The sequence below is a fragment of the Haliotis asinina genome, chromosome 5, assembly GCF_037392515.1.
Source record: "Haliotis asinina isolate JCU_RB_2024 chromosome 5, JCU_Hal_asi_v2, whole genome shotgun sequence".
In the NCBI taxonomy this organism is placed as follows: domain Eukaryota; kingdom Metazoa; phylum Mollusca; class Gastropoda; order Lepetellida; family Haliotidae; genus Haliotis; species Haliotis asinina.
In genome coordinates, this window is record NC_090284.1 from 74827359 (window position 1) to 74840515 (window position 13157).

General features: G+C 44.1%; 1 protein-coding gene across 1 annotated transcript in view; it reads left to right on the top strand.

Annotated features, from left to right (window-relative positions):
* LOC137284029 (uncharacterized) overlaps positions 1 to 13157 on the top strand; it is a 47802-nt gene that overhangs the window by 21168 nt on the left and 13477 nt on the right. Inside the window, exons 58-98 of the mRNA XM_067815689.1 lie at positions 109 to 615; positions 730 to 867; positions 990 to 1178; positions 1343 to 1669; positions 1782 to 1913; positions 2027 to 2203; positions 2319 to 2630; positions 2765 to 2887; positions 2996 to 3181; positions 3292 to 3420; positions 3524 to 3706; positions 3822 to 3944; positions 4064 to 4378; positions 4503 to 4685; positions 4795 to 4917; positions 5053 to 5361; positions 5492 to 5674; positions 5801 to 5953; positions 6072 to 6257; positions 6403 to 6528; positions 6641 to 6823; positions 6933 to 7055; positions 7235 to 7552; positions 7705 to 7890; positions 8004 to 8141; positions 8269 to 8577; positions 8710 to 8892; positions 8993 to 9115; positions 9233 to 9547; positions 9660 to 9848; positions 9979 to 10104; positions 10205 to 10387; positions 10512 to 10640; positions 10806 to 10988; positions 11102 to 11236; positions 11376 to 11567; positions 11680 to 11802; positions 11918 to 12100; positions 12239 to 12361; positions 12475 to 12657; positions 12790 to 13095. Coding sequence (XP_067671790.1) covers positions 109 to 615; positions 730 to 867; positions 990 to 1178; positions 1343 to 1669; positions 1782 to 1913; positions 2027 to 2203; positions 2319 to 2630; positions 2765 to 2887; positions 2996 to 3181; positions 3292 to 3420; positions 3524 to 3706; positions 3822 to 3944; positions 4064 to 4378; positions 4503 to 4685; positions 4795 to 4917; positions 5053 to 5361; positions 5492 to 5674; positions 5801 to 5953; positions 6072 to 6257; positions 6403 to 6528; positions 6641 to 6823; positions 6933 to 7055; positions 7235 to 7552; positions 7705 to 7890; positions 8004 to 8141; positions 8269 to 8577; positions 8710 to 8892; positions 8993 to 9115; positions 9233 to 9547; positions 9660 to 9848; positions 9979 to 10104; positions 10205 to 10387; positions 10512 to 10640; positions 10806 to 10988; positions 11102 to 11236; positions 11376 to 11567; positions 11680 to 11802; positions 11918 to 12100; positions 12239 to 12361; positions 12475 to 12657; positions 12790 to 13095 — 8037 coding nt within the window. The remainder of the gene's footprint in view (positions 1 to 108; positions 616 to 729; positions 868 to 989; positions 1179 to 1342; positions 1670 to 1781; positions 1914 to 2026; positions 2204 to 2318; positions 2631 to 2764; positions 2888 to 2995; positions 3182 to 3291; positions 3421 to 3523; positions 3707 to 3821; positions 3945 to 4063; positions 4379 to 4502; positions 4686 to 4794; positions 4918 to 5052; positions 5362 to 5491; positions 5675 to 5800; positions 5954 to 6071; positions 6258 to 6402; positions 6529 to 6640; positions 6824 to 6932; positions 7056 to 7234; positions 7553 to 7704; positions 7891 to 8003; positions 8142 to 8268; positions 8578 to 8709; positions 8893 to 8992; positions 9116 to 9232; positions 9548 to 9659; positions 9849 to 9978; positions 10105 to 10204; positions 10388 to 10511; positions 10641 to 10805; positions 10989 to 11101; positions 11237 to 11375; positions 11568 to 11679; positions 11803 to 11917; positions 12101 to 12238; positions 12362 to 12474; positions 12658 to 12789; positions 13096 to 13157) is intronic.

Sequence of the window (13157 nt, forward strand, 5' to 3'; positions counted from 1 at the left end):
TGTCAATTCATGCAATATTACTTTGTCAAAATTACGTCTGATATAATATAGTTATATTCTGATACGAATCAGCAGATAGTGGATAACACTGACCCTCTCTGTCCACAGCTGTCCCTCGTAGCGACTGACCAGGGTTCTCCAGCTCTGTCCAGTACTCCTGCCAAATTGATCGTCAACGTCATCAGGAACGTCAACCCACCCGTCTTCACCATGGAACCTTACACACAGAACGTCAGCCAGAATGTCGTGACAGGCTCCCAAGTCATCACCGTGTTAGCAACAGATGCCGACCTCACTCCTCCATACAACACTCTGACATATGACATCATCGGTGACGACTCTGCACCAACCTACTTCGTCATAAACCCATCATCGGGTGTGATCAGCTTGTCCCAGTCAATCTCCTCGGATCTCACAGATCAGTACCAGATTCGAGTGCGTGTCCAAGATGGCGGCAGTCCTCGATTGAGTGATGTGACGGTGGTGCTGGTTAATGTCGAGAGGAACCTGTTCCCACCAACCTTCACAAGCAAGTCGTATGGAGAAGTTATCCTGGAGTCTCACACCGTTGGAACACGTGTTCTTAGAGTTTCTGCTAATGACCTCGACACAACAGTATGTACCGAATATTTATTGCAGATTTTTTAAGTGACAACCAGTAACTTTGTCCAGTATTGTTTCCAGCAGATCTGACATTGGCTGTATCAATGCGTATTTCTTTTTTTTCAGACTCCAAACCAGATCGTACGTTATGGAATGTTAGGTGACACGCTTGATAGCACGTACTTCATGATTGAAGCCGTCACTGGCGACGTCATCGTCAGACGCCCTCTCACAGACGACACGGAAAACACAGTTGTGTTTACTGTAAGCATTGACCTTTAGTTACTATTTTATCTACTATAATGTAATCAGTATCTATTCTGTGACACTATTCAAATTCGTTTTGAAATGAATCATTAGTACATGTCTTTTGATGTCTTTTGTAGTTCCAGGCAACAGCACATGACCTTGGCGCCCTCCAACGTAACGCAACGCCAGTTGACGTGACGATCACCGTCAGAAGAAACCAGAACAACCCTGAGTTCCTCGAGGTGCCCTACACAACCACAGTCACCCAGAACCACCCTGGCGGGAGCAGCGTCTACAGAACAACTGTTGCAGACAGGGACACTGTGGTACGAACTACATACTAAAGAACTGATACACAGATGCATGTATATTTACCAAACTGTACCAAATACAAACACGTTCTTCATTCTGTTTTTGAATTCTGTTATTGTTGTAATCTTTGACAATAAGAAAAAAAAGTTTTATCTTAACTAAGTCGGTTCTCTTTCAGGCACCTTTCAATGTTCTTTCCTTCGAACTCATTGGCGACGATTCTGCTACATCGTTTTTCACTGTCAACTCAAGTAGTGGTCTCATCACACTGAGAAATGGTGCTGATCTGACTACAGACACAGAAACTCGTTACATCGCCCGTGTTCTTGTTCGCGATGGCGGCGTTCCTTCCAGGACTGCTACGTCGGTTGTTGTCATCAACGTCTTGAGGAATCTGTTCCCTCCTGTGTTCACGAATGTTGACTTCATCAGGACTTCAATCAAGGAAACTGTAACCGTGGGATCTAACATTGCTGATGTGAATGCAACAGATGCCGACAGCACGGTACGTCTCATTGCCTTAACGATAACTATCAGAAGTAAATGCCCAAAGTCATTTGGATGTGATCTGCATTTGAGTATCATACTTGTAGAACCTTTTGTCTCTGTTTTTACAGGCACCAGAAAGCACCATTCAATACTCCATAGAAGGAGATGATGTGGCACCAGAGTACTTCTTCATCAATCCTAACACAGGAGAAATTACTTTACTGAAACCTGTGGAAAATATCAACGTCAATCTCTTCAGGGTGAGTACGGGTTGTTACAGTCATACTTATCCTAACATGTCAAATGGTGGTTCGATTTCAGCATCATATATTTTATGCTTATACTTATATTTCCCTCAAAATGTCTCCCTCAGATCCGGACGACTGCGACTGATGGTGGTTCACCCAGCAGGAGTGCCGTTACATACGTTGAAGTGACAGTTCTTCGAGAGACTGGTAGTCTGGCCTTCACCCTTCCCTACTACCGAATGGTCATCAGTGAAAATACGGAGGTCAACAAAACCATCTTGGTTGCTCTCGCTCAGCCAGGGGTATGTACACCTACAATATTACACTTTACTGAAACAACGTTGACTCAAACAAGTCATATCAGTTGATGTATTAGCGCAACCGTCATTCTTTCTTACTATCTTTCTCTCATTTCAGATTGCATCATATCGCGTGCTAGGAATCTCGCCCGCACCGACCTTCTTCGACGTCAGTCCCCAGATTGGCGCTATTTCCGTACGCAGTGATCTGAGACTTGACCCTGCTCGCCTGACGTTTTACCAGCTCCAGATCGAGGCTACCGCAACACTGGACATCAGTGTACAGACCGCCACAGCCGTGGTTAACATCACCGTAACACGGAATGAGAACGGTCCTGTTTTCACAGACAATAGTTATGTGACCAGTATCCGAGATACCACTGTCATTGGCACCGTGGTTCTTACAGTAACAGCAGCCGACCTGGATGGGGTGAGAATGGTTCAAATTTCAACGTTTGTATAAAAACATAAAATCCGGAATGTTATATAATATCTTGGATATTTTACCTCTTATATCCTATTTGGTTACAAATTTTTATTCTGACCAAATATTAAATATTCCAGGATGTGGTAGACTACCGAATGCTTGACACCACCTCTGCCGGAATGTACTTCTACCTCAACCCTAGAACCGGACAACTCTCAACCAAAATCTCACTCCGTGAGATAACCATGCAGGGCTTCCAGGTAACTTTCTTCCCATGTATCCTATTAAAAGTCCCACATCAAGAACAGAAAATCCTTTCTGAAAGTTTCCAATATTTACAATGTTTAAATAAGGCTTTTCTCTTCCAGTTCCAAATTCAGGCTGGTGATCAACGCGCACCAGAGAGAACTTCACGGTGCAACGTCACGATTGTCATCGAACGTGATCAGCAACGACCACAATTTGTTGACGATCCCTACACGACAGCAGTCCAAGAGACCACTGTAAATGGTTCCACCGTCTACCAAGTGTCCGCCTTTGATGGTGATTTACAGGTAGGTCCAACTTAAATATTACTTTAAAGAAAATGTATCCGGCCATATAAGCACAATGCCTGTGTTCCAGTCCTAGCATAATAACATAATAAACCTTCCATGAATTTCAGGGTTCCCTCATGTACGAGATCACAGGGGAGGGCGTAGCTCCAGCCTTCTTCCAGATCAACTCTAATACCGGCATGGTTGTCGTCCATGACAGAGAAGCGCTGCTGTTTGATAGAGGAACAAACTACAAAGTAAGTTGTTTCTAGAGTCTCCTACAGATTATCAAAATATGAACAACAGCCATTTATTCGGTAACCTATTTACTCCTTGCTAATGTCGCCCTTGCTGTTGCAGCTCACTGTTGTCGTGTACGACTCTGTCTACCCCGATGCTAGGGATACAGCTGAGATCGGTATTGCCGTCCTTCGCAACATCAACTCCCCCATCTTCACCACCAACACCTACGAGGTGACCATTCCAGACGCATACGAACTTGGCACCAACATAACACAGGTCTCTGCAAGTGACAGTGATGGGGTAAGTCTAGCTTCAATTTATTGTTTATTTATTACGTCCATTGATTATGAATTCATATCGAACTACTAGTGTTTTTTTCTTTAATTTTCATTCTTATCATCTTTTACGATTTCAGAATATTGTCAAATATGAGATCACCGGCGATACTCGAGCCTTAGAATTCTATTACGTGAATCCCGATACCGGAGTTCTCTCATTGAAGAAGCTTCTCACAGAAGGATCCCAGTCCTCTGATACGGTGAGACCACATCCACATGCGACTTCAACTAACAAAAACAAAGAAAACGCATTCCAAACTATTCAGATCAGTTATTCTTAGGTCACATTATTTGTACGTCAAAATAATATATTTTTCAGCTCACAATACGAGCACGTGACCAAGGTGTCCCCGAGAGATTCGGCAACTGTTTAGTGATCGTAACCATTAAGAGGGACGACCATGCTCCCGGGTTCACCCGGGTCCCCTACCGGGCCACTGTCCAGCGTCTCTCCCCCGTCAACATGACTGTCATCAGGGCGACCGCCGCCGACCAGGACTTGCAGGGAACACTCCGCTATGAAATCCTCGGCAACTACCCTGCACCAAGTTTCTTCCAGATTGACGCTGTTTTTGGTGACATTACGATCAAGCGATCACTTGCATTCGACAGCCTTCTGACAAACACGTACTATGTAAGTACAAGGTGTTACATTTTTGCACAAGTGACTGTAAATTATAAATCGTATGCACATATGTTTGACATTCGGATTCCATTTCGAACTTGGTATTAAAGTTATCGTAATGTCTATATTGCAGGTATCAATGGTTGCTTTCGACACGGTGTATCCCAGCAATAAGGCAACCGCGACAGCCACCATCTTTGTGGACAGGAACCCGAATGGTCCGACATTCAACCCTCAAGTGTATGAACGGCAGATAGACGAAAACACATCTCTTGGAGCGCTTATCGTGGATATCAACGCTACTGACTTGGACAACGTAAGATCATCTTTCGTTTTGTACATTTTGCTTGATCGCATATGTATTAAACTTAGTGTTAGAAGTTTTGAGATTCAATCCTGTTTTCATGCTGTTAATTTTCTTGTAGGACGTCATCCGGTATAGTCTGAAGGGCGATACTATTGACAACGAATTCTTCTACCTGAACGAAGACTCGGGGTACATTTCACTGAGAAAGAACCTATTATCTGTCAGTGATCGCCAGTTCAGAGTAAGTAAACTGATCCAATACAAAATACCATTAACACCTATTTCTGTTAACTTTGGATTGTGAAAAGCAGTGACGATTACAGCAGAATTCACTTGCTCTCTGACCATCCATTGATTTCCATTTACCTTTGTCCAGTTTAACGTTATCGCGAGTGACCAGTCCAATCCAGAAAGAACATCAACAGCCAACGTCATTGTCAACATCATCCGCGATGAGTCACCTCCCCAGTTTGTCCAACTGCCTTATGACACGGTTGTCTTGGAGACGACAACTATAGGTACATCAATCTACAGAGTCTCCGCCATCGACTCCGACATCAAGGGCACCATTGTGTACTCGGCTACCGGAGACCTGCAAGCTCCTTATTACTTCAACGTTAACAATACAAATGGTATCGTCACCGTCCGCAACAACATCAGAGATGATGTCGCATCCAATTATGCTGTAAGTGTTGTTTTTCTATTCAGGGGTGTTTTACTAGATACACGCATATGTGACGTTATTTTAAATCATTTCGTTTCTGAAAACGTAGAGAATTCTGCTCTTGAATGGACAATGATTTCTGTTCGTGCAGCTGCGTGTGGCTGCGGTTGACAGCGCCTCCCCTGGAAAGACTGCAACTGCCCTTCTGAGTATCGAGGTTCTGAGGAACCCCAGCCCTCCCATCTTCACAAGCAGCCGCTATGAGATAACTATTCCAGAACACCAGAATCTTGGATCTGTCGTGCAACAAGTTATGGCCAGCGATCCTGACGGGGTAACTATTTCATTTCATTGTATCCAAGATCATTTGACAACTCAATAATTAGGTCTTTACAAATTGAATGGCACATTGTGGATGTCAAAGATACGTCAGTCAAAATGTTCTCGACTTCATTTATAGGACGTTCTGCGATATAACCTGGAACTTGACAACAGCGCTAGTGCTTCCAACAGTCTTCTGGCTCTAGAATATTTCTACATCCTGGAACAGTCAGGCGTCATCTACCTTCGTAAACCTCTAACAGACGACAAGCTCGACACTGCCAGATTCACGGTAAGTTTTGGACTCATTTCTTGGTTCTTATCTGGCTCTTCTGATTCAACCCGTTCGTGACAATAAACACGTAAAGCTTGTGTGTTTTCCTTACCAATCTGGTCATTTATTATCCTAGGTGTTGGTCCGCGCACGTGATCAAAGAGACAATGAAAAAGAGTCGTTCGCTGTCGTCGTCATCAACGTCCAGAGGGACCAGTTCTTGCCCGTGTTCCAACGGACGCCGTACATTACCAGCCTTGAGGAGACCGCCCCTGTAGGCACTGTCGTCTTCAGACCATCTGCATTTGACAGAGATCTTGTGGTGAGTGTAAATAACAGTGAACATTGTTTACAGTTATGTTTACAGTGTTGGAAGGAGGAATAAGAACTGGATAACATAGCACCAGAAGTGATATTCCCGTGAAAATGAACTACATAATGAAGATGAACTGAACATATGTTTCCAGGAAGAACTAGAGTACAGAATGATCGGCGACACTATTGGTCCCTTCTACTTCGGCATCAACTCCACCAGCGGCGTCATCACTCTGAAGAACAACCTCAGGACAGACAATGCCAATTTCAATTACATCGTAAGTATGAACAAATGGACATATACCTCACTATGATATCATTACACGTATTGAAATCAATAAAACGAGATGTACTGTCCTTCCAGTGACATATTCACAATGTATGTTTCAGCTGAGATTAACAGTTATCGACACCGCCTACCCGACCGAGGTCGCCACCGCAACAGTTGACATCAGGGTATCCCGTAACATCCACCCTCCTCAGTTCACCCAGTCGCTCTACCGTGTAACCATCAACGAAACTGCTGGTGTCGGTGTCGGCATACTACAGATTTCCGCGACCGACGCTGACGAGGTACGTTCTGCGCCAGTGCTATGATATTTTCTATAAATATGAATGTCAGTTCTTTTCAGCATCTACCATTGATTTCATTTCATTGACATTTATACTGGTTTGTTCACAGGACCGTGTCATCTACGAGGCAACCGGTGACAATGATACAATCCAGTACTTCTTCCTGTCCAGTGACACCGGGCTCATCAGCATCCGGGAACCGCTCACATCCTCGTCCAGATCTGATTATAGGGTGTGTAACATGTATCTTTTACCCTTGCAAAAGTCAAATGATAGACATGTTATTGGGAATGTTATTTTAGGGATTGGTATTATTTTGTTAACAAGTTAAAGATTCACATACTTAGACTCTAAATGTTTTATCCACACAGTTCAGTGAATTGTTCTATGTACATATTGTTCTGGTATCAGATGTCGATCATCGCTCGCGATCAAGGCAACCCTGAACAGAAAACACCCGTCCTCGCTCTCATCACCGTCATCAGAGACCAGGCTGCTCCATTCTTTGTAAACACACAAGATTATAGCAGCATCGTGAACGAAGCCATACCTGTGGGCAGTAGTGTCTTCAGCGTAACTGCTCAGGATGCTGATCTTCTCGGTGCCATCAACTACGAACTCATTGGAGATTATCCCACTCAGAGTTTCTTCAGCGTGGACATACAGACTGGGCTGATTGTCACAACTGACAACTTAAAGAGTGACAACCTCAGGGCGGCTAAATATGTGGTACGTGTGAATTTAATGATGCATATTGTTTCACATGGATTTTCTTTTAGCTGAACGTTATGATATGCTGGTGAACATGAACGGCGCATTGTTCATATTTTTACGACGTCACACATACAAGCGATACTATTACATATGATTTCGCTTTACAGGCCCGGATAATTGCATATGATACAATCCGACCCATGGTACGAGCAACCGCTACAGTGGCCATCAACGTGGTGAGGAACCCGAACAGACCGCAGTGGCTGCAGCCCGCTTACATTCAGACCATCTCGGAGACAATGATGGCGGGCACCAGTGTTCTCAACGTTACAGCCAGTGACAGGGATGTGGATGTAGGTTATCATAAGTTTAGAATACAGTCCTAATTATCGTTGTATTTAATCTTTTTTTCATATGTTTCTTTTGTGATTTCTTTGAATAAATTCTGTTTCTGCTTTTATCGCAGGATATTGTGACCTATGAAATCCTCAGTCAAACCTCGGTTCCTTTTGGTCTGACAAGTCCCTTATTCTACATTGAACGCCAAACTGGTATAATAAGTCTCAGGGAGTCTGTCCTCAACAACGACATAAGCCAAGTTCTGGTAAGAATATTACATGTACCCAAGATGTGTTTATCATCGACACATTATATTTAACATATACTTCTTCGTTAACAAACACATAAATAATTTTGAATATGAAACATAACATATTATGTTATCCTTGCAGATACTCCTAAGAGCCTGTGATAATGGTATTCCAAGACAATGTGCCAACTCCTCAGCAGAAATCGGCATTATCAGGAATCAGTTCTCCCCAGTTTTCCAAAATCTTCCATATCAGATAGTTATTCCAGAGGCCACAGAACCGAGCACTCAGACAACGCTACTGAATGTCTCAGCCATAGATCAAGATCTGATTGGCCAGATTGTGTACGAGCAGGTGCTTCCTGGCAGTGCCTATTTTGAGGTCAATCCTGCATCAGGGGCAATAACTCTCAGATCAAGTCTACTCCTCGATAGCAGACTTCAAATCGCGGTGAGTAAACACACCTGAGCTGCATGCACATTTAGGCTGATGCACTTTCCAGTTTTCAGTTTCCAAATCGTAAACATATTCGTGTACATCGTTCTGTTATTTGCTATTAATTATTGTCACTCGTTTGTGCAGTTCCAGGTATTGGCTTACGATGACAAACATCCCCAGAGGAAGACCACAGCTGACGTAACGGTCAATGTATTGAGGAATCCAAGTGGACCTCGCTTCCTCCAAGATCCTTATGAGGCGACTGTGTCGGAGACCTACCCTCTTGGCGACAGCCTCATCAATGCCACCGCTGTGGACTCGGACGGGGTGAGCTATGAAAACATCATACAGAAATAATGAACAATATACATACTTCACCTTTTTGCTTTGAAAACATATTTACACCATACCTATTGTGCTTTTGCAGGATTTACTCCGATACTCTCTCATGTCCTTATCAATTGATGAGAATCTCTTCTACATCAACCCTGACAATGGCCTCATCTCGCTTAGGAAACTCCTGTCAGCTTCCACAGCCAGGAGATACTCGGTGAGTTCTGCCTGCATTAACACCTATCACAATCTAACAATCTATTCCTGATATACCATAACTATTATTAACCGAATATTGTCTCGCTGATACTCAAACAAATATTGTACGTTTCAGCTTACAGTGAAAGCCTCAGATCAGAGAATTCCCGAACAAACTGCTACTGCCCTAGTTCTGATTTCTGTGACACGGGACAACAGTGCACCGTTCTTTCTCGGAGGGCCCTATGCTATCAGTGTTCCTGAAACCCGGGAGGTCAATTCCACCATTGTTGCTGTCGGTGCTCGGGACAACGACATGAAAGGGTCTATTCAGTATGAAGCCATAGGCGTTTACCCAGCGACATCCTTCTTCAATGTTGAGGCGACCAGTGGCAACATCAGGATCATACGTAGTCTTTTGACAGATGGCCTTTTGTTCACGTCATACACTGTAAGTAGTTGCCCACGCTGGTCCCTCGTCTGGCCATCCCATTCAACTGCTCACAGAACAAAATGACAACATAATCTTTCCTCTAAATAACAACTGGGCTTTGCTCTTTCAGCTGAGAGTGGTCGCCTTTGACACTGCGTATCCCACAGCCAGAGCTACCAGTGACGTGACCATCGTTGTTAATCGTAACGAAAACGGCCCCAGCTTCCTCCCATCCGCAACATATGAAACACAGGTGTCCGAAGATGTCGTCATTGGTACTAGCATCATCCAAGTCACTGCAGTCGACCAAGATGCAGGGGTAAGTCTATTGCTATTCCCCTCTCAATAGGCATTTGATGTTATGTATACATTTGGAGCCAGTAATACTGTATTTCACAGACTGACAGTATTTACTTATGTTGCTCATGGGATCTATGCTGGTGTTTCAGGACGTTGTTACGTACCAGCTAGTTAACGCCACATCGAGCGGAGCACAGTACTTCTTCCTTGACCGAGATGCTGGGATTATCAGCACCAGGAAAGCGCTGAGTCAAGCTCCTGAGGACCTGTATACAGTACGTACTACATGATCACTTACGTTCCGTATTGACTACATGGTATGCTCGTCCTTTGTACAGGGATATGTATAACACGTCAACTATATCTCGTCAACAGATCAATCTCAAGGCAGAGGACAACCGAGGCCGATTTGCTCAAGCATCAGTTCGGATAATAATAGTTCGTGTGACAGACAACCCGCCTGTGTTCCTTGACACACAATACAGAGCAACCGTTGACGTCAATAGGCCCATTAACTCATCGGTCATCAACGTCCGGGCAGTTGATCCAGACGTTGGCGTAAGTAGATCACCTCCCCTTTAAATCTTTAACATCACTTTTTCAGTGAGTGTTCCTGAGAAAATTGGAAGATTAACTTTATTGCAGTTTCCTCTTTTAACCTTTGACTATTTCTGATTTTCAGAATGAGATCCGATATGATTTAGTGGGTTACTTTCCTGGAACCGAATATTTCACCTTGAACCCGAGTACCGGGCAGATAACTCTGAAGAACAACTTTGGAGCTGATACATATAAGACGCTTCTCTACGTGGTGAGTGTTTGTAGTGAACAGAGACCAAAGGTAGTTTCAAGGATTTTCTTAATTATGTAATTATGTATGTTGGCCATTAGCTATTAATCCGTAATATCCAAAATGTATTTATACCTACTTATGCATTTTCCATACCGTGTGTTCAAACTGGACGCTGTGTTGCAGTTGCGAGTCGAGGCATATGAGACTTTGCGTCCTGAAATCCGTGTTGCTGTAGATGTGTTGATTGACATCATCCGCAACCCCAACGCCCCCATCTTCAGCAAAGGAGTCTACGCGGTAACCATCCCCGAGTCCACAATCCAGGGAGCGAGCGTCTTGCAGATCACTGCTTCTGATGCTGACGGGGTAGGTTCCCAGCAATACCACCTCTCTTAATTCATTCTTCGTAAAAGTTCCTACGGTATAGCCTGACGTAACGACAACAGTGTATTTCATGAGTCTTCCCTGTCTCTTCCCAGGACACCCCAATGTACCAGATTAATCAGTTAGACGCTAATGGTGACGACGCAGCTGAATTCTTCTTCTTGAGTGCTTCAACAGGCGTCATCAGTGTCCGGAAACCTCTCAAAGAGGGCACCTCGCGACAGTACTCAGTAAGTGTCAATGTCTATGTTTGTCAATAAAACTTGTGTTGAGAAATACTAGCTGAATATCTCTCACTTCTGTGGGTATCAGTACACGAAAGGTACACGCTATTAGAAATGTCAAACTCTCATATGATATACTTTACAGTTCACTGTGCAAGTCCGCGACCAGGCCTTCCCTGAGCTCTTCGGCACCACCACCGTCCAGATCACCATAGACCGCGATCAGTTCCCGCCCGTCTTTACTCAGATGACATATGTCACAGCCATCACGGAGACGACTGAAGTGAACACCTCACAGCCCATTGTAGTGGTACAAGCTGCTGACAACGACAGAAGGGTAAGGGTGATGTTGTTGAGAGTAGATCAGTATACAATAACAACGATATCATACGAGCAATTCAACTAATACGTGCAAGTTTCATGAACTAAACCGGACTTCTTTATTACAGGATGTTATTGTGTATGAAGCGATCGGCGATGGCTCAGCTCTGGCTTTCTTCAGAATCGACTCAGTTTCTGGCGCAGTATACGTGAAAACGCCCCTGGTCCAGGATAGTCTTGTTGAATATACAGTAAGTAAATTCACTCGCACGGAAATGCATCATACAAATTACTTGAACACATCCTTAAACTGTAACATGATATGACCATCTGATCTAAGCCTACAATGTCTTGGTATTATTTCAGCTTCGAGTTCAAGCCTACGACACGTTCTATCCAGCCAACATCGGCTACAGCACCGTCAGGATCAGCGTAATCCGTAACCCCAGCGGGCCCGTTTTCACCGCCAACGAGTACATCAAGTCAGTTCTGGAGTTTACCCCTGTAGGAACCCGTGTCATCACCGTCACTGCCACTGATGCTGACGGGGTAAGACATTGATTCATCAAACGGTAATCTGTATATCGCATTCATACGTTGATAAAGTTCACGTAAATGATTTGAAAGGTGATGTGAATATTTTTGTTGTAAAGAAGCAAGTTGCCAATGTGTCGATTCCTGTTTTAGGATGCCCCAGTATATTCGCTCATGGGGGGTACGAATGCCCTGGAGTATTTCTACATTTCCCCAAGCTCTGGAGACATCTTCCTGAAGAAACGTCTCTATGAGAGTCCAACACAACAGTACCAGGTAGGTACCTTGTTCCACGAAGATCAAGGTCAAGCTTATATGCTAGGACGTGGTTAATGTCACTTGGAACATAATGACCATTTTGTAAAATGTGAATATCTTTTCCATTTCAGATGTTCGTCCAGGCCTCCGATCAGCGTAATCCGGTCAGACTGACCAATACAACTGTGTTTGTAAACGTTGTGAGAAGCCAGCCTCCACGCTTTGTTCAAGGGCCCTATTCCTTTAGTGTGTCAGAAAAGACACAGATTGGTACGTCGGTCTACGGCGTCAGCGCAATTGACTCTGACAAACAGGTACTCTTTGCTTCTTTCATAGCTGTTAACGGACCTAATGACCTCGTACTTCCAACAGTTACATCTATAACACATATAACTCTATAACTTGTTAACCCAGGAACTGAATGTTAACAGTACCATCAATTTCAGGGCACCATCATGTATGAAATTGTCGGTGACGCCCCAGCCCCCAGCTACTTCGCCGTCAACTCCACCACGGGTGTCGTGACAGTCCGCTCCAACCTTCTGCTTGATACCAACCAGAACTATGTCCTCCGTGTTAAGGCACATGACTCGGCGTTCATGTCTCAAACAGCGACGACCACTATCAGCATCTTCATCGCAAGGAACGACAACGCACCTATCTTCCTTAGAGAACCATATGCCGTCGAGTTGCCTGAAGAGTTCGCTTTAGGACAACGAGTCATCAACATAACAGCGGAGGATGCAGATAACGTGCGTATAAATACATTTTGTTGACATGATCCATAAACACATGGTTTCAGACGTCCGCTTGC